Source organism: Rhea pennata, chromosome 1 (assembly GCF_028389875.1).
Source record: "Rhea pennata isolate bPtePen1 chromosome 1, bPtePen1.pri, whole genome shotgun sequence".
NCBI classification, from domain to species: Eukaryota; Metazoa; Chordata; class Aves; order Rheiformes; family Rheidae; genus Rhea; species Rhea pennata.
In genome coordinates, this window is record NC_084663.1 from 125,600,193 (window position 1) to 125,621,922 (window position 21,730).

The following is a 21,730-nucleotide window of genomic DNA, read 5'->3' on the forward strand; positions in this document are numbered from 1 at the left end:
AAGACAACACAGCAAGGCACAAACAGTCCAAGAAGTTCCTACAGAGTATTGATAACTTCCTGACACAGGTGACAGAGAAGATAGAGAGAGGTACATCGCTGGACCTTGTACTAACAGGAAGGACCTGGGAGTCCTGGTGGACAAGTTAACCACGAGCCCTCAATCTGCCCTTATGGTCAAGAAGACCAATGGTATCTTGGGGTGCATTAGGAAGAGCACTGCCAGGAGGCTGAGGGAGGTAATCCTTCCCTTCTATTCAGCCCTTGTGAGGCCACATCTGTAGTACTTCTAGACTCCCCAATACAAGAGAGATATGGAGCTACTGGAGCAAGCTGAGTGGAGGGCTACTAAGATGATGAAGGGAGTGGAGCATCTCTCATACGAGCAAAGGTTGTAAGAGCTGGGCCTGTTTAGCCTGAAGAAGAGAAGACTGAGGGGGGATCTTATGAATTTGTGCAAGTCTGAAGGGAAGGTGTAGAGAGGATGGGACCAAACTCTTCTTAGTGGTGCCCAGTGACAGGACAAGAGGTAATGGGCACAAACAGAAATCCAGGAAGATCCATCTGAACAAGAGAAAAAACTTCTTTACTGTGAGGGTGACTGCGCACTGGAACAGGTTACCCAGACAGGCTTTGGACACCATTTCCTGGGAGATATTTAAAATTCATCTGGACGCTATCCTTGGCAACATGCTTCAGATGATCCTGTTTGAGCACGGGTGTTGGACAACATTATCTCCAGAGGTTCCTTCCGACATCAACCATTCTGCGATTCCGTGATCTCTTTGCACATTCTTAGCAGTGTACAAGGCATTTCATGTATCACTAGCTGTCACTACAGTCTTGCTAAAACCCTCTGCTACATGAAGCAGAAAAGGATAGAATTAAGACTTGAATGAAATAATAGAGATATCTAACATGGACAACATTTTAGAATTTTAAAATTACAGCATGGTTTGTAATCTTAGAATCATACAATCGGTAAGGTTGAAAGGGACCTCTGGAGATCATCCATCCAACCCCCGTGCTCAAGCAGGGTCACCTAGAGCATGTTAGACAGGGTTGCATCCAGGTGGGCTTTGATAACTTAGATGTAGGCTCCAAATGGAAACCATTGTCAAGATGATTGCTAGAACCGTTGCTTAGCATACAGAATGCAACACAGTCACAAAAACAGGGATGGCAGAAGTTCTGAGAAGTCACCTAGCCCAGGTCCCAGCCCCAAAACAGAACCAGCTTTACTGACATCATCATTTCTGGAAGGTCTATCCAAACTGTTTTTTTTTTTTTTTTTTAAAAAAAAAAAAACAAAACAATATTCTGCAACCTCTCTAGTTATATCACTGAAGACTTTTCATAACACCTAACTGAAATCCAGTTAAGTACCATATTACTTTTCTTATCCCAAGTGAGAATGTAGAACAGAACAGACTGTACTCTTCCCTCAACACAGCTGCCTTCAGCAGATATAAAACTCAGTTATTTCCAGTATTCTTTTCCCTCAGCTGAACAATGCCAATTCCTTTCATTATTGTGGGCATACCATATTTTCTAGGCTTCTATTATCTTCTATTGAACTTTCTGCAGTTGGCCAACATGAAATGTATTTTGAAATGGCGAAATATGAAGTGCGCTACACAAAGGTTTGCATAGTATTCTGCATAAAACAGGACTGCAACATGTGCTTTGCAGGCCATAATCCTGCTTATACGTTCCTGCTTGATATCAGACTTTTCTGTAGTAGCACAAAACTGTTAATTAATGTTCAGCTTTTCAATCAATACAATACCCAGATCCTTTTCTAAAGAACATCTGGATAAGCCAGTATTTTTCTTCATTCACTGTTTCTGCAGCTGATTACTTTTGCCAGTGTAGTACTTGCACATGCCCGTGGGGAGTCACCATCTACTTTTTCTTCAAACTAGTTCTCCAAACTGTAAGCATCACTTTGAATCCTAATCCTGCCCTTCAATGTGCCTGCAGCACCTCTCAGTTTCACGTCACCTGCAAGTATAATCAGCATATTTGTCTGCTGCACCTAAGTCCTTAACTAAAATAAATAACAGTATAAAACCCAGTAAAGATTCTGCTAAACATCACTGTTTTTTGACAGTGAAACGCTGATAACTATTCTGAGAACAGAGCTCCATAGTTTTCTCGGCAGCTCTGCAATCACACTGACAGAATTTATTTCAAGGCATAATCTCCCTTGTTTATAAGCTTATGAGAACTGCATGAGAGAATACATCAAAAGGTTCACTGAAGTCAAGTTATAAGGCACCTACTGCTCCTCCTCCATCCATGAGGTCTGTCACCCTATCAAGAGGGGAAATTAAACTGGTCTGACATTATTTGTTCCTGAGCTAGCTCTTACTCATCATCCTGTCATCTTCTTTGTGTTTTCAAACAGCACAGTGATCATTTGTTTCAGTATTTTTCAAGGAATTACAGGTAACCTGACAAGCCCAACAAACATCTAGTTCTCCCTTTCTTCATTTCTAAAGAACAGTACTGTGTTTATCTCTGTCGGCTCACCCTCACTGGGACCCATCACTTCTGAAAGACAAAGAGCTGAGATCACCTCAAGAACTGGCTGAACAAAACTACAAGAGCTCAGCCAGGCCCTTAGTATTTTGAAAACACTTCACATAACCAACTACTTCAATGTGTTCCATCTTAGAAGAGATGAGACAAACTGTCCTCCAGGTGCACTCCCACCAACTGTAGAGAAGGCTAAGACATGTAGCTAAAACCAGATATTAAACTTATAAAGCTAAAGGTAGAAGAGATAAACCCCAAACTCCATGTCCTGCTATACTGATTTTTCACTAACTGTCTAGGTAGCCAAAGTCTGACATTACTACTAATTTCGGTTCAATTTCTGATATCATTTAAGAAAAGCCTTATCTTCCTTATCTTATAAATTTGGCGGCCTGTAAAAAATTCCCCTCAATGAAATTGTCCTTATTCTTTTCCCTTTTAACAAGATTATTTTATCAAGTTTTGTCCTTATACCATAAAGTTCTTACATTAGGAGATATAAACTAGATTTATTAGACTACTTCATGATTATTTTACTAGATCAACCTACAAAATCCCATATTAATATTCCAATCACGTGAATTATTCCTCCAAGTTTTTACTATATATGAAATAATCTGGAACATATATGTTAAAACTTCTCCTCTTTACTCACTGACATCTTGTCTTAGCATACCTATTATCTGCCTTTCAGCACTCCGATCTGCTGTCCACCTCCTCCATTGCCCATACTGCATATTCCAACATCAAAAAATGTGAAGATTAACCTAAGATTAACCTTTATTCTCCCTCCCACCATGTAACAATTTACTTTAGAACTCTACTGCTAAACATCTCAGAGGCAAATTCTCCCTTCACAAGGAAAAGTTAAGCTACTATAAACACAGAGAAAGAGCAAGGCTAGAACCATGGCTTGAAGTGCTTTTATTCCCTATTTTTATATCCATTTCCTTACAAACCCCCTAACTTATATCGTCCTCATTGATTCTTAATTTTGTTATTATTTGAGTCTTACATTTGTGTCTAAATAATGTGAACAGACTGCCACTGTTCTATGACTGATTTTCCATCATTTTTAGGCCTTCCATACCAGTAGCTTAGTATCTGCAACACTTTCATCTTTCTTTAGAAGGAAAGAAATCCAGTTTGAACTGGAAAAAACATATTACAAAGTAATGCAGCAAATAAAAACACCGTATGAGCCTCTTTCCTTGCATGTCTGCTATGTGTATGCTTTAGTGCTAAGGGGACAGAAAACTTTAACACCAGCATAACACTTACGACAAAGTAATCGCTAAACGTATTTATGAAAGGTTCACAACTTACGCAATCTTGGCACACACTGAGCATTTCCACTGCCCATCAGTTCCCACGACACGACACTTGTTGCAAACTCTGAGTTTGCAGGTTTGGCACAGGTCTCCCCTGTCAAAGATTAGGCCCAGGTTTTTCTGACAGCGAACGCAGATCCTGCTGCTATCTTGCTGACAGTGACGGTTTCCACCTTTCCGTCTCACTTCCAGCAGCTCATTTTTCAATTTCCTAGAAGAAAATAAAATATTCAATTTGGAGATACAACTGGGTTTTGAGCACTGTTATGGTAAAACATTTTGGAGATCAGGCAATACTTCTGTCTTCTTGTAATCTGTATAAATTTTTAACAGATTAAGATTTAGTGCTAAACACTAGAAGACACAAGCAGGGACAATACAAATATATTTTATATATTCACTGTATTGTCAGACTCATATATGATAAAGAAGAATAAATTTATACTCCACCTCTCAGACATGCAGTGAAGAGGAAAACATGCTGTCTTTTAGCAGATCAGTATCAGGGAGTGCAGACAGCTAAATGGTTCTGGACCACTGGTAAACCATCCTTGCCTGTCTCATCAAGAATTCAAGTGATGCTGAGTCCAGGTTGACTGCAGCTCAAAACTATCTTGTGCTTCCACAGAAGGAAAACAATAAAATCTTTCTTGTAATTAGCGTGTGTTTAGTACCATGCTGGTGTAGAATTAGCAGGTATGTATATGCAGCTCTATGGTTCACTGGCTTTCAAAGAATTGCTAAAGAAAAAAAACTAAATAGATGTGGCACCGCACTAGAATACCACTAATTAAAAAACTTAAGACTGTTTAAATAATATGACTTGCGTATTACCACTTCTGCCACTGAACCTGAAGGATAAAAATACTTGCATGTAAGACCTAATTTTGATGGCTCCAATTTCAATGGTGCATGAGTCAGGTCCTTAAAGAGAAAATAACAATATGTGAGATGTAACTACATTTCTAACAGCAAACAAAGCACTGTGAAGAGAAAGATTCAGAAAGGAATAAAAGAGAGGTGATTTTCAATGTCCATCTCCTCAAACCCAGTGATTCAAGCATGGCCCCATTATAACCCAAAACTCTTACCAACAGCTCCTCGCACTCCTATTCCTCAGCTCCGCTCTAGACCTTCCCTTGCCACACCAAAGCCTCTAGCTCTAATCCCTTCCACCCCGACCCCAGAACCATGTAGGCTGGAAAGGAACTTTGAAGGCCACCTCCCACTCAAACCTCCCACTCAAAGCAGAACCAACCAGGCGAGGTTACTCAGGCCCTTGGTCAATTTAATTTTGAGCATCTCCAGATATACAAAGTCCTCTGAACATGTAGTAGTCAATGTCTTATACTGGGGAGCCCCAAACTGGAAACCGTACTCCAGACGTGGTCTCACAAATGCTGAGTAGAGGGCATAATCAGTATCTTCAACTGTTAATGCAGCCCTGTAGGCTGATAAAACTCCTATGTCCTTGCAATGATTCTCAACCGAAGTCCTGTCCACTCAGCCTCAGGCCTTTCTCATCACAGGGAACATTTTCAACAAACCTACAGTCCCCTTGCTCCCTCCAAGCTCTCTCCCAACTTTCCAAAAAAGTAAAAATCCTCCTGCCTCAAGCTCCTCCACTCTGATGTATCCCAGAATAGTTTCTTACCATGGCTCCAACTCAACAGCCACTAGGTTCTTTGAGTTTAACATGCCTGAGTACTGATGTCCTCTGCCCCATCCCTAGTACCCTCTTCCAAATACTGCCTGTTAGCCATGGGCATCCAGAGTTCTCCCTATTACAAAGCACAGCAGGTAACTGAACTCACAGTCTCTGCGCATACATGCTTTAAGGGGGCGATTTAATAAACTTGGATAAAAATCAACAAAAATGTTGCAGGAAGAAAACAAACACTTTCAGAGGAGAAAAACAAAAATGACAATGGACTGCAATCCCAGTGAAGGAGGCCTGGAACTTTGCTCAGGTCGGTAATGATCTGTCAGGGAGTAAGCTCTGAAGTAATTAGGTTACTTGTGGAAATATGGCTGTGTTATAAGGTTGGTTAGCATTTTGCTTTCCACTGGGATCCCACAAACAACAGCTGTTCTGCAGCCACCTCGTCTGCAGATGCTCGACCTCTAACAGCTTTTGAAAAAGGTATGTCCAATCCCTCCAAGTAGCAACTACAAAGCCTCTGCTGGCCTCTAGCCAAGACTGATTTCTTTTTTTCTGCAAGGTTTTGGTTCTGATTCTTCTTTTCGAAAGCCCAAGAGCTTTTCTCCCATGCCATAACCTTTGAAAGTCCATCCAGGTTTTATGAACATTCTTGGTACTTTGCTAAATGTTCTTACAGCTTATTGACTGCATCTTAAAGATACAATTAGTTTTAAGTCCATTTCCGTTTCCTTCTTCTGGCAAGCAGACAACTCAAATGTTGACAGGTGACCTGCTAACTGCACTGCAGTATTGCCATTATGCACAGTGAAGGCAGATGATCACCAGTTTTCTCCTCCTTTTCCTTGGATATACCTTCCAAACAAGCCTGTCTTCATTAAACAGAAAAGTCAACAGATTCAGAATTAAGGCAAAATAATAATACTGCTACTGGAAGGTTCTCAACCATACCATCTTAACAGAGATCTTGCATCCATCTATTCGAATCACTACTGTCATGGAGTATCTTTTAGGATTTGTGAAGACATCTAACTATTACTGAGGTTACAGCCACTTACATTTGACTAAATATCATTAAATGTTGACAAAATGCTTGGTGATACACTGTTCCCCTTTCAGCAATATTTATTTTTCAGAGACAAAGTACTGGACTGCGTGGCCCTTTTAATTTACAACCACTTTTAGGATTCACTGATCTTAAGGCAATTTAAGACTGGACCGCGCTTTCACATGTTGAAAGGCATACAGCACCTTCCAGGCTCACCTTCTAAGCCCATCCTCTCAGAGCTAAGTGCCTTTCTTCTGTGGGAACTCTTAATTTGGCCAAAGCTTGGTGCTCCTGCCTCTCTCACATACTTTTTGTCTTCCTAGAGCTTGCTGAATTGATCTGCTTGCACTGGGCCTATCGGATGAACTTTCCTAGCAGTGCTGAGAATTGTGTTGGCAGCTCTGCCATGGGAACACTGCTGCCAGCAGGAGACTTTTGAGTCTGAAAAACACAGACCGAAGAAAAAGAAGAGGAATGGCAGACCTAGTCTGCATTCGCAACCTGGACCATAGCCTTAGTGTGGCCCCTTAAGCTGCCTCCACCAATTTCTGACCCACTTCTCCACTCTGAGCTGACAGCAGAATGGGAATACCAGCACACTGGTGGCCCAGGACTTCCTCTTCTGCATCTCAGCCGCTCCTGCTACCTCCTCCTCAAACACATCAACTCAAACATGTGGCCTAACTTACAGAGGCAGAGGTGACAACCACAGGTTACTTCTAAGTGAAACAAGCACACATTGTAAAGCAGATTCAGCCTTACTTGGCTTCCCCACACAATATCCTCTCTGACTCCTTCCTGACTAGTTAGTTGCTCTGCATGTCCTTAATCAGTAAAAACAGTTTACTCATGTTAGGTAATGTGATAAAAGCTCTAATCCACAAGCACAAAGAAGCACAGAGACACAATGGCAGACGGAGGAACTCAAATTATAACTGCCCCAGCTACTTCCAGGCCCATCATCCTTCAAGGCCTCATCTCCACAAGCTCAGAGGCTTTTGCCCCCCCCCACTCATTCAAAATGAAACCTTAGAGACCTCAGAATCTGCGGGCTAAGAAAAAAACATCAAAGCCAGGGCTTCTGACAATATGATAACAGTTGTTAACATTGAACTATTTTATTTCTTAAGTCAGCTGTATCACAGACATTGTCTTCAGCTAGCTGGATCAGGTTCCTGTAAAGATGATGCATTTGTTATCCACTCAGAACGAGCTACATTAAGGGAGGAAGTGTAAGCAGCAGAATTTAAGATAAGCAGCGGAAAGCTTTAGGTCCTTCTAGATTCCTGGAAACACAGGCAAGGAGAGGAAAAATATTTCAGTGGCACAAAAAGCAGAGAAGGGCAGCCAAATAAATGCATCTGGTTTCACTTAATTTCTCAGATAAATATTATCCTTAGTCATTAAGTCACATCTTTTCAGTAAAACAGCTAGCTATAAATAAGAATGCATTGCAGTTATTAATAGGGAAAATTCTTATGCTATGTGGCAGTGTTAGGGGGATGAATAGCACCCACAAGAACAATATAGTGTACTTATAGTGTACTGACCCAAATGTTGCTAAGGTCTTTAGAAGTTTTCCTACAACTAAATGCACTCACTATTACACATTTTATTGCTAAAACAAGCATTCAGCAAAGCCCTTCTCAGTGAAGTCATATTTTAAAATACACAGAACAAAAGAACAGTTAGGACTTGCCAAAATGCTTGAAGCAGGGGCTCCTTCCCTGTCCATGCTACATCTTTCCAATGCTATGAAAAGCAGAAGTCTGCAAAAGTGACGTTATCAGATATAGAAAATGTCAATAATTGCAGAGAAATTCCATATTTACAGTATTCTTAAAATGACATAAATGAATTAGAGCAAGGTATGACAAGAGTTACAGAATATCTTGTGTGGTCTTGATTTTACCTGCAAGTATAAAAACTACACAGATGAAGTTTTGCAGGACTTCACAAGGTTCCAAAATACATTGTTACCAAGACTTGTATGCATAAGCAGTACCTATTTATGTAGCCCCCTGTCATTACAGTGTTTTGTTTGTTATACACTTTTCTTCAAAACATGGTCACTTACATTTTATCATTATAAATACATCAGCAAATCTACTGGCTCTAAACAGAGTTTATTCATGGAGAAAACAGAAACAGAAGACAAGCCCTACAGACGTAAATCTAAACAGAATGCCATTGAAAATCTGCTTTCCCAGTTAGTATAGTCTTTTCAATGCATATCTGCATTGCTTTGAAAACTGCATGTAGAACTAATTCTAGCAAATATCACAGCAAGACTTAAACGAAGTATATCAAGACCTAGTGCAAACCCTTTTTCTTCAGTAATACGACAGATTTCTTCTCCTTTCCAGATGAAATGTCTTCTTTAACACATTATCTAAAAATAAATGACCAAACTTCTGAACAGCTTTATATAAGCCAATCCTTGTTAGCCCGTTTCTTGTTTTAAAAGTGAGAAACCCACATTATCGTCTGACAGTTCTGTTTCAGAGACTACACACTATAAGGTATCTGTGCATCTGTTCAATTCAGAAGTAAATAAACCCAGTGCATGACACTTTCCTTCGAGGTTTGACTGACTCCTGTACCTTACAAACCAAAAAATTATGAATATTTTTTCTCCATCCCATTCAATTTCACACACACTACCTTTAATAACCTGAAACAGTAAACAGTGAGTTTTGTCCATAACTCCTTCTAGGTGTCCTGTGATTGCCTGTTTCAATATTCAGGCTTTCCACATCATGATTTGAACTACGAAGACGCAACTTTTCACAGCATCACAGAATAACTGAGGTCAGAAGGGACCTCTGGATATCATTTCATCCAACCGCCCTGCTCAAGCAAGATCAGCTACAGCAGCTTGCCCATGTCTGTGTGCAGTTAGGTTTTGAGTATCTCCAGGGAGGGAGACTGCACAACCTCTTTGGGTGACTGAATCCAGTGTTCAACCACTCTTGCAGTAAGTGTTTCCTCATGTTTGCATGGAATTTCCTGTCTTTCAGGTTGTGCCCACTGCCTATCGTCCTGTCAGCGGGCACCATCCTCTTTACAATCTTCCTTCAGATATTCATAAACAGTGAGCAGGTCTCTCTGAACCTGCTCTTCTTCAGGCTAAACAGTACCAACTCTCTCAGCCTTTCCTCACATCAGAGATGCTCCAATCCCTTGATCATTTTTGATACTGCAGTATGTCCATGTCTGTCTTGTACTGGGGAGCCTAGAACTGCAGCCAGCACTCCAGATGTGGCCTCACCAGTGCTGAGTAGAGGGGGAGCCCTTGACCTGCTGGCAATGCTCTGCCTAATGCAGTCCCCTGGTCTTTTTGGCCATGAGGGCACATTGCTGACTCATGTTAACTTCGTGTCCACCACACCCCTAGGTCCTTCTCTGCAAAACTGCTTTCCAGCTGGTGCACCCCAATCTGCACTAGTGCAGGGGTTTCTCCTCCCCTTCCAGGGCTCTGCACTTGCCTTTGCTGAACTTCATGAAGTTCCTCTCTACTCAACTCTCCAGTCTGTCCAGGTCTCCGAATGGCAGCACAGCCCTCTGGTGCATCAGCCATTCTTCCCAGTTTTGTATCATCAGCAAACTTGCTCAGGGCGCACTCTGTCCCTTCATCCAGGTCACTGATGAGTAAGCCAAACAACACTGGACCCAGTATTGACCCCCAGGTAATGTCGCTAGTGCTAGGCCACTAGCTGGACTTTATGTCACTGATCACAGCCCTCTGTGCCTGGCAGTTCAGCTGCGTTTCCATCCACTTCACCAACCACTTATCCAGCCTACAATTCATCAGCTTGTCTATGAAGATGTGTCAAAAACCTTACTAGAGGTAAAGTCAAGGTAAACAACATGTACTGCTCTCCCTCACCCACCAAGACATTCATCTCACCATAGAAGGCTATCAGGTTGATTAAGAATGATTTCCTCTTCATAATCCACACTGACCCAATCACCTTCTCCTTCATATGCTTGAAAATAGTCTTCAGAATTATTTGTTCTATAATCTCCCCATGGAGTGAAGTGAGGCTGACCAGCCTGCAGCTCCCTAGGTCCTCCTTCTTGTCCTTCTTGAAGACAGGGGCAACATTTGTTTACTTCCAGTCCTCTGGAACCCCATCTCTACAACCTTGTGGCATTGCAATGACATTGTCCAGCTCCCTCAGCACCTGTGGGTATATTCCATCAGGAGCTATGGACTTGCACACAACCAGCTTGTTTAAATATTTCCTAATCCAATCCTCCACCAAGGGTGGCAAGTTTACCTTGCTACAGGCTTTCCCATTGATCTCGGGGGCCTGGGATTGCTGAAGGCAGGTCTTACCAGCAAAAACTGAAGTGAAGAAGGCATCAAGTACCTTGGTCTTCTCTACATCCTTTGTCACCTGCCCCCCTTAGGAGCAAATTTTGCAAATGGGGGGCTTCTACTTATCTGAGGTCTCATCCACTTCCTCCTGATCAGGTGATCTGTAGGAGACACCTACCATAACATTGCCCACATTGGTCTGCCCACTAGTGCACCTCTGAGTTGGTTCATCATCTGTCTCGAGGCAGAGCTCTGCACATTCCCACTGCACACTCACATACAGGGCAACTCCCTCTCTTCACTGTCCCGGTCTGTCCTACCTAGAGAGCCTGTACTCATCCATTGCAGCATCATGTGATCTATGCCACCACATCTGTGATTCCAATGACATCTTAGCCCTGAACTGCATTCAGACCTTTTATTCCTCCTGTTTGCTCTTCGTGCTGCATGCATTAGTATACAGGCACTACAGAGAGGCACCGAAGTGTGCTGATTTCTCAGAAAGGATGAGAGAGCATTTCCCATAGGTCTGCCTAGTACAGACTTCCTCATTTATGTGGGTATGCTTGAACTGGGCTCCCCTCAGCCCTGCTTTCTTGATTACAGGGTACTTTCTGTTTATACTACTCCTCTGCTCCCACTTTGCTTGTCAGCCTGATCCACCACTTCCTCAGTTGACTGTTGGTCATCTCCTTCCCTCGTTGTCTCTTGGTCTCCTGTGCAAATTGTGACATTTTAGATATTAGAACTGTAGGCCAAGGTTTGCACAGACAAGATACACTTTCTATTCAGTTTTACAAAGATCTGGTCAATCACATAAAACAGAAATAAAGAGGCACATACAATTCAGTTTCGGTTCCTTTGAGGACTTGAATTTCTGCAGGCAAAACAATGTGAACCTTCCGAGGTGTCAGGGTAACTCAGAGAAGGAATATTGTTGATCCTCCAATTTCAAAAGGATAAGAATGCTAAACATTTGTCAAAGGCTTATTATTCTTTCCAGATTTATTTCCAGGGGCTCATTTATGCTTAAAACTATTCAACAGTAACCCACTGCATTTCAGAAACTCCAGAGACACTTTGATGTCTTTTTTTTTCCAGTTATCAGTCTTACAGTGATTTCCTTTCTTTATCTGATACAATTTTTTTGAATTCTCAGACGATAGTTGATCTGCCTAAACTATGAATTCTGAAGTGCTTGTTTTCTGTTTTCTTAATACAGTGCTGTCTTAGAGGGTTTGCAGGAAACCAAGGTAACATAAACCAACCCACACCTTCTCCACTGACTTAACCAAACAAATAAATATATCTAAAAATTTAAAAATTAAGCAAGCAAATTATAGATGGACAGATATGCTGGATATGAACTTTCCTTCGGGATTTTTTACATCATTTATTGAATTGACTGTACATATTGACTACTAATTGACTGATATATTCAGGCCTTAGAAAATAAAGAATTAAATATAAAAAGGGTCAGGAAGAGTAGGAGGAGGTAGGCGAGTCACCTGAAAATAATCCATCATCGTAACAATCCCTAAACAATCATGAACTAGCTGCACTAGTTACACAACACTAAAAAGGGACAGCATGTAGCTGGACTGACTTACCTCTAACCCTCACCCTCCAATATGGGAACTAAATATATTGGAAACATATGATTTCCCTTTACCATTATAAAATTTGAATTCTCCTTAATTTTAAAGAAATCTAATAAACCATGCAGTTAGATATTTTTAATCTCATATATTAAACAAGGATTAATCTTTATCAATCCTTTCCTCATAATACAAATGAGAAAAAAGATCAGCAAAAGCCAAGTTAACAAAGTGAAGTTTCTGAAGGATCTATTATGATAGCTGCTTGAAAGAAGATAGCTATTCAGAAGAAATTTGTTCCTCCCAAGGACAGCAGAATATTCACCCATTCTTTTAAATATGAAAGCTATATTAAGATCCCCATCCTTTCAGAGAAAATAGCTTAAGTGCACTGAAGACAAATTTTGGTCCTAGTAAATAATGTTCCAGGTAACATTGAGTAAGCTATTCCAAGCCTTTCTAGATGGTGTATAAAATGTCCATACAAAATAGCAAACCAGAAGAAAATGACTTAGCCTACAGAAAATCTGATAACCAATTCAGATTCTATAAGTAGTCCATCTAAAAAGCAAATATGAAAAGTCAGTGCCTTGAAACGACAATAACAACAACAAAAAAAAATGCAGGCAGTCAGGACCTCAGTTCCACAAAACCACAACAACAAACAGCAAGCAGCACCAACTTCTGGCCGTGTCGCCCTCAGCCTGCAAGTGGCTGCAAGGGACAGGCCTGGGAAGAGCCTGACTCTTCCCTCCTCATTTCATTCACTGTACCTTCAAGCATCAAAGCTCGAATGTGGCCTCCAGAGGCTGAATAGCCCCCAACCACTGTCATCCTGCAGAGATGAAGAAGCAATAGGAACGTATGTCGTAGCCATTTTTTCTTAGTGTTATAAAGAACATACAGAGAACACTAGAGAACATTCATTCCTCCAATTCAGAAAAGCAGAATAGATATACTGCTGCAAGAGGCAAGACTGCCTCTGCTCCATCACTTCCTAAATGCCACCACTTCCTTTACTCTGTAAGATTTCTTCTGTCACAGGATTTTAACAATCCTGATTAAATTTTCCCATTTTGGCAAGGCACAGAAAGGTAAGTATGGAATATCCAATACTTCTTCATTGTTTGCCAGCCATTACAAGAGAAAATTTTGTCATCTCCGACTTGTCCCATTAAATTCAATTTTCATTCAAAAATGTTTTGCATTTTGCTAAGTAGCTATCAAAAGACACATCATTTTTACTCCAAAACTTTCTTTTATTCCAAAATCATTCTTTTCATTTGAGTAGAATTTTGGATTTTTTTTTCTTTTTTTATTTTGAAACTTTTCTGCCTCACCTAACTCCTTTTTCTTTTTCTGAAAAACACTGCTACTGACTGCAACAATGCACATGATTCCTCAGTTTAATTTTTCAAATGTCTCCTGCTTCTCTCCCCTGTTTTCTATTTTCAGAAACTTTTTTTCTTATAAAAAGATGTGGAACAGCAGAATTTAAGTATTTTCAATTTTCTTTTGTGATTCTATATGTTTCAGAGTTCAAAAAAATTACTAAAAATGCAGTAGAAATACACTGTCCCCAACAAACTAAAGAATTAAGCAAGAAAAGTTCAGAAAGTTGAAATTTCTTCTGTCTTGCACCTGTTCTTAAGAAAGGCATATTTCCTGTACAGATGAGTGCCCGTGTTCTTCATCTGAAAATGTGCACCTGTTAATTGAGATACTACAGGAGAATTTTTCTGTGCAGAAACTGAGAAATTCATTCTTCTGGTGGCGGAGGGAGAAACGAAATCCCCTCCCCAGATTGATTCCCAGCACCTCCTCAAAATGGAAACAAACTTCCTGCACTGTCTGATAAAACATCTAGAAAGTAACAGTTTATTGTATTGACAAGTCACGAAAAGATTTTAAAAAATCTCAATATCTGAACTTTTTTTTAGATCCTTTTTTATAAGCACAAATTTCCCCATTTTGCTTATTTAATCATATGTATTATAAAAACTGTTTAAGAATATTTGAATAGGGAGGTATATTGATGATAGTGAAAGAATGAATTAGTAAGGGGAAAACAAAATGAGATTAATGAATGGCAGAAAACAGAGGCAAGAGAACAGAAAGAAAGGAGGTATGTGAACTGAAATCATACTGGGAAGTATAATGATCATAGACTTCCACAGATTAACCTTTTTCTCAATAACTCCCCCCCCAACTAGAAACTGTCACCAAGATTAAAAAAAAGAAGAAAAAGAAAAGAAAAAGGAAAACCAAATTGCTTGTTGGTTTCTTACTAAGCATTAATAAAATCAATTGTACCCAGAGTACAAGAATAGGAGACTGAATCACCATCAGAAAAGTCATTAATTATTTCACCAATGGAAGATTGTCACTTTCAAAGAACAGCTGAGAGCAAGACAGGCATCTACCCTCAGGGCACTAGCAATAGGAACCACTTTTGCTTGAAAAAATTTCTGGTTCAAATAGTACCAATATGTTAAATGTAAGGATACTTGTCAAATGTGATAACTGCCAGTCTCCTCTCTTCCTCTATGCTCATGAATGAATAATACGTTTAAATATAAGGTTCTCTTTCCTTAAAATATTATTTATAGGTAGTCTTGCAAGAGCACAGACCATATATCATACTATCACACTATCATTTACAAATCATTTTGCACTTAAAACAGGCCCAAATGTATAATTAGCAGATAGATCAATTTCCATTCCTGTGATTCAAATCTTAAAACTTTTTCTGAAGTACTTGCCTAGAGTTACCACAGGGTGGTAGCCATGCTAACAGTTTCTGCTATATTGTAAGGGAGTTATTTAAATTGCCTCTGTGAAGCTCTGCTGATCAACAGGGTGATGCCATCTATTTAGTAGAAAAGACAGAAGTGCCAACTTCCCCTGACAACACAGAACTGGAGCTGGAGAGATCCTTATACAACTTCCGGCAACAAAAAGAGAGAACGATTCAAGTAGTATCACAGCAAAGCCTTGACCTTGGAAGATTCTGGTGTGTTCCATTTTTCCTCAGGCCAGAAATTATTCCACTGGTGTCTCCTTTTTTAAAAAGCATAGCATTCAAAGCTTTGCTATGTAAAGACCTCTCTATTTTAAAACAGGTAAGATAAAAAACCAATGTACATTAGCAGCAAGTGTACCTAGTTTTTTTCGCTCTGTGGTACTATATTAATACTGAGGTGAAGTGATAACTCCCAATCCAGAATGGCGTAACCATCAAAACAAGTTCGCTGTGAAACACCACAGCTGGGGTGGACATAGCAGTGCTATTGCTGGAACAGAAACAAACCAGCAACAACTAGATGAAGCCCATTTAGAACACAGCACACCTCCCTTTCAGCAAATACATTCTTTGATTTAGTTTTGATTTCATGACTTGTTGCAGTACACATTAACTGTGATACAGGTTTTCAGAAAAAGCTTAATAAAAGAACAAAATTATTTAAAAACAGTGAAAGGATGGGGAAAAATACACATTTCAGTTCCTGGTCTTGACTGCCATTCTCTGAATGCAAATTTCTCCGAGCAAGTCAACCATTAAAACAACTACACTGTTGTTTAACTCTCAGGATAGTCAGTATTACTGGTTTTAGCTTTTTTAACTCTTTGTAACTTAATGACTTTGACCCACATAATCTTAGCAAAACAAACAATATTGATTATCATTGAAATGATGTCGAAAGCATTGTAGACCAATGCTTCCAATACTGTAGATTTTCGCTTGCATAAGTAATCCAGTAATTCCTTTAGATTTATATTCCCTTTAAAGAAAGATTTCTAGTAATACTAAATGCATGCTGAAAGCTGAGAACATAAACCCTAACACTTATTTAAAGCATTGCTTACTTGTATTTGCTAAACTAGACAGAGTACTTGCTGCCTTTTGTATTTTTCTCACATGAAGGTGAAATATTTGTAGCTCAAACAAAAAAACAAGAACAGCCACCTGCACTTCAGAATGCAAGCATGAGCAGTGATCATGAATATAACTCTTAATAATTCCACTATTTGGGATATCCTCCTACACTTGCTAGTGCTTTCATGTTGACTAAAAAGAGCCTTTCAAGTTACAATGGCTTTTGAAGATTGATATGAACAGAGAAAATAATTGTCCAGACAGATACAGAAAGAGTGAAATACACTCTAAAAAAAAAATCTTCGATGTAATATGTGAGTAAGCATCTTGATAGAATGAAGAATGCATTGAAAATAAATATAAAAGGACTTGTTCTTCTGCAAAGTACTTCAATAAAAATACGTGACAGATTGCACCAAATGGCATTCCAAAGACAACACGTGTTTCTCTGAAGTATACTTATGAGCCGTAAGTACAGTTTATTAGCCATATCCTTGCCAAGCTGCAAGCAGAAAGAAAAATTATGAACTCCCCCAGGAAACAGAGTTATCCACCCAGCTCTTTATAGTCTGAACATCTTAGAAGTCTTTTATAGACTACATTCCACCATTATTAGATACTTGATGACTTGATGACAATTCTCCAAGTATACTGTGAATCTAAAACCAACTGATCTCCATAGGTGCCAGAAGGATGTATGAGCACCAAATCACATCTCAAGTTATTTCCAAGAACTTCCTCCTAATTATCATTATATTTCAGACTGACTGAATTTTTCAATCTTCAGGAAATCTTTTGCTTTGTGGAAAAACACAGATGAGCCTCTACCACCTGTCCCTTTACACATGTTCCAAAGCTGCGTTGAGTTCTCAAACTCTGTAGGTTTGGCAGAGTGACTTCTTCCAGTATTGTAAAAGAGCAGGTAAGTATGTTTTTTAAGAGATCATAAAGGAACAAATGTTTCAATTTTCCACCTGAGGTTGGGAGACAACAGTAGTAGAAAAGAAAGGCTTCTGTGGAGTTTCGTAAGCTAATGTCCTGACACACTGGTGCACTTAATACAGAAGCCTTTGACAGATGACTACTGGCATTTCCAAGGCCACTGCCTTAGAAAACTGAAATACTTTTATTGCAATGCTTACCCTCTAACAAAGCTATGCACAATGCTCAAAACAAACAAATCTCTTCCCTGGTCTTCTGTTTTCATATTCATAAGAACCATGAAGGAAGTGTAATGATTAACTTGCTCTTACCACTATAAAGAAACATCTTTCCTTCTCAGTCTTGCACTAAGCAAGGCAAGCCAGGTTTAGCCTGCTTCCTTAGATGAGCCACTGTATTCCCTCAGTTAAACAGACTGCACATCAATAGAGGAACTGCATTTAGATTTGGTTATCTCAAAGGAAGAAGACTTCCTTCCAAAACTGGCGGTTAACTTTGCTTGGCTTAACAAATTCAGTTTTATACAGAAGCCTCAGTAGCTGCTGAATGCACTTGTCTCAGAGGCTTTTTAGCAAACCAAAACACAATCCGACTTTGGAATACACGAGCAGAAACTAGTAAATGCTGGTTTGCACCTAGCATCATTGCACCTACCAGCCTTGCCATCAGTAAGTACTGTGCAATCATGCTAAATTTGTTTCTCAGAACCAACATAACAGAAAACTTCAAGTTTTCTTTTTAAAAAAAACTTTAAGAAAAGAGAGGGAGCAGCAACAACATACTGGAAAAGCATACAATAACTTTGCAGAACTGGTATTTAGATTAACTAACTGAATTTGAGACATCATCTGAAACACCTGACTCAGCCTGCCTCCACATACTGTTCTTTCAGTTTCACCATTTTTCTCAGAAAAGAACATACGGACTCTGTCAACAGCCCCTAAGTCTCTACTTTTCCCATTCAGTGTCTTCTGAGAGCCATACCTAATCTCTTCATTTTTATTTATTTATTTACTAAGTTGTTTGGAAAAATGAAGTCTCTCCCCCGTGTCCTCCTCATCCTATAACCATCGCAAGAGAAACAAAAAAGGCACCATCTTGCATTTATCACACACTGCATGAACTCCTGCACACAGGCACATGCATGCTATCCCTGTGACACTTGCCAGTCTTCTACAGTCGGCCCTGAAGACGCAGAGCATACAGCTCCCCTCAGAGAAAGAAGGTCAAGAGCTTTATTAAAATCTTGCATTCACACGCAGTAACATTAGCCAAACTGGGCAAAATCGACAGAATCTTAAATTTAAAAACCCTTGCTGTCCATTTTTGCTTGTTACTAGCACAAGCATTAAGCTCTCAGTGACACTTTGAACCTGTTAACTACAAAATGAAGTATTTCATTTTTCTTGTACCACAGAAACAATTAAACTACCTTCTTTACTGAAACACATCATTAGTTTCTAAAAGATATTCTTGCATGAGACACATATGCACAGATCTAGCTTATGTATTTCATTTCTTTGAGGCTACTTGAACATTGGAGAATATGAAAAAGGAATTGTGGGATCTTAAATGTAGTAGTAAAATCAATAAAGACAATCTGGATATACTTTTAGAGTAAGTCATCGGATTTCATTAAATCATTTTTCATTACATTTTAAGTGTTATACAAATTTATGAAGACAAAATGACAACTTTTCAAGCAATACTGTAGTTCTAAATGTCATTAATTTGAAGTATACATATGCAATAGGCTGCAGATTAGCCTTATATGGAATCATTACTAGAATAAAATAACTATTCTTCTTTCAGTAATTCCATGTACCAATGAAGCACCTAGGATTAAAGTTTCTGATCTTTTATCTTTCTTCCTTTCTTTGAAGTAATGGACATTTTGCAATCATGCATTTATTTAGGGACACTAGCAAGCATTTTTCTCTTTTTAACACCTAACCAACATAAACAACTGTGCCATCACCCAATGCTCATCCTTCCCCCAGGGCATCCAGAAAAATCTTCACAGGGGGCCGCAAGAACACCTAAATCACAGAAATTTGTGGTTTTAAAAATAATAATAAAAAGGATTACCTTATCCTTTTATCTTCAACTTTTTTCAGATACTCATCTCTCTTCAATACTCCCAATATTGTTTCCCTTTCATGTTCCAACAGAAATGACAAATTGATGACCTCCAAGTGCTTGGTCATGATTCCTCAATAGACACTCATTCAATGGCTGCTTTGTCTGAACGATTCTTCCAATTATTTATCTACACAGGTCCAAAGGCATGTTTTTGGCAGAATTACAAGACTCATACAGTCAAGAGGTATTTCAATAAATGTTCCAATTACACAAGTAATAAAGGCTTCTTTTTTATTTCTTCTCCAAAGCCGACAGTCATTTTCTTAGTCACAAAATGCCCATGTGTCCTGGCACACTGTAGGTTTTCGGACTATATGCACAACTAGTGTTAGAATCAACTCCTTGGCGTAACTGCAGTTTGGAGTCACAGAAGAGCTGGTTATATTTATTTCAAATTATCTGAAAGTCAAAAAAAAAAAAAAAACAAAAAAAACAAATTGAAGTGATTTTGGCATATCGTCAGGCTCTGATTTAAGAAAAGCTAAATCCACTAACGGTTTGATAGTAAAAAACAAATGCCTACTCCTTGTAGACCACCAGGTTGTCTCAGGGACCATTTATATCCTGTTTTCTCAATGCTGTTATTTATTTATTCTCTAATCGATGATTATTATGCTCTCATGAGAGCCCTGCCCGGTGCAATACAATTTGCAATTACCTTCCTATTGCGATACACTTAAATGATTATATTCACTGCTATCCTTAATACCAGTAATACTGCTATCCTTACAGTAATAAGCATCTGGGGAAAAAATAATCTATTGATTTCTATGAGATTACTTTCAGAGAAAAGTACAAATTAACAAAAGGAAGGATAGCAGAGAACAGTGTTAAAGGTAGGATTCACCTAACGATAAGTGAACGCCTATGTCTCAGCCCATCACCCGTTACACTCACTTTACAGTCAATGAAGAGTAACAGGAACTTTTAAGGAGTAATTTATCCAGTTACTGTTGCCACTTAATTTTGGACATGTTGTCCTACAAGTGCTCACTCTCTTCCACCGAATACACTGGAAACCTAGAACAACTGATTAAAATGTAGACACCCAGAAGCGAGATAAATATCACTTTATACTTTTTATACTTTCTATATAGAAAGCAACTCCTAACCAAAAAGAGAAAAGAAATCATAGCCAATATTAAAGGACTAAATTTGACTCTATTTGAAAACAGCCACCATGAAGCTACTTAAAAGACATCAAAAGCTTTTAGTCAAGTTGGAACAGTTTTGGCTAGCTGGAACATCCAGCCCTCACAGTCTCAGTAAACACTGAGTTTTGTATTAAAAAAGGTACAACTTCTAAGACATCTTTTTTAATAAAAAGAAATTATGTGAATGAATACACATTGCACTTTCAGGCATGCACACTTTATATACAACATGCATTTATAAACACATTTATATGCAAACAAAATGCATCCAAATATATCATCATAAATTTCATGTGTGTACATACATAAGCCCAAATATACCTGTGCACATATATAGATGCACACATGCTACAGAGAATGCAGATTTATATCGTAATTGTTGGAAGAACTAAAACAGCGTTAAGAATTTTGACACTGGCAGGAGACAGCTCAACCAAAATGCTCAACATTACTACAAAACCTGACAGTTTTCTTCCTCATTTTCCAATTAGTCATCCTTGCTTTTCTAGCTTTCAATAGTTTAGAAAGGTTTGACAAAGACACAGGATGAAGAAATGAAGCAATAGAGTGGTTCACAGTAGTCTTTACTAGAGTAGTCTTTACCATAAAAACTAGAGATACAAAACAAGCTGTCCTCCTGCTTCATTTCAAAACAACCATTAAAGAAGCACATACTGTTGCCAATAGTGCCAAATGAAATTCCTGGTTTGCTTTTGACTGAACTACTTCAGAATCCTGGTTTTGAAATACACTGTTCCCCAATCTGGCTGATTATTTATTAAAGGATACAAATGTCCTTTGCTTTGCTTAACAGTTTAAAAAAAGATTTTTCCTTATATTAAACTTACATTAGCATGAGAATTTCTTTTGACATTTCATAATCTTTGCTCCAATTAATCTTTAAAATTTGAAAATGAATGAAAAAAATCCTAAACAATTGACAGGTGTGCATTTTCATTTGTTTTTTTTTCTTCACTAATAAAACACTATTATAAATCTTAAGAATATTTCACCAGTGCAGATCCAACTATCAGTGTAACTTTTATCAGGTAAGAAAATGGGATAGAAAAGTCAGACAACAAACTGAAAGTACAGAATGCAAGTCAGAAATATA

At 38.9% G+C, this 21,730-nt stretch overlaps 1 protein-coding gene across 1 annotated transcript in view; it reads right to left on the reverse strand.

Moving 5' to 3' along the window:
- The window catches only part of SYTL5 (synaptotagmin like 5), a 61,185-nt gene extending 41,658 nt beyond the window's left edge, over nt 1–19,527 (reverse strand). The window contains exons 1-2 of the mRNA XM_062574044.1: nt 19,409–19,527; nt 3,867–4,082 (exon numbers count right to left, since the gene is read on the reverse strand). Coding sequence (XP_062430028.1) covers nt 3,867–4,082; nt 19,409–19,527 — 335 coding nt within the window. The remainder of the gene's footprint in view (nt 1–3,866; nt 4,083–19,408) is intronic.
- Nucleotides 19,528–21,730: the final 2,203 nt, after the last annotated feature.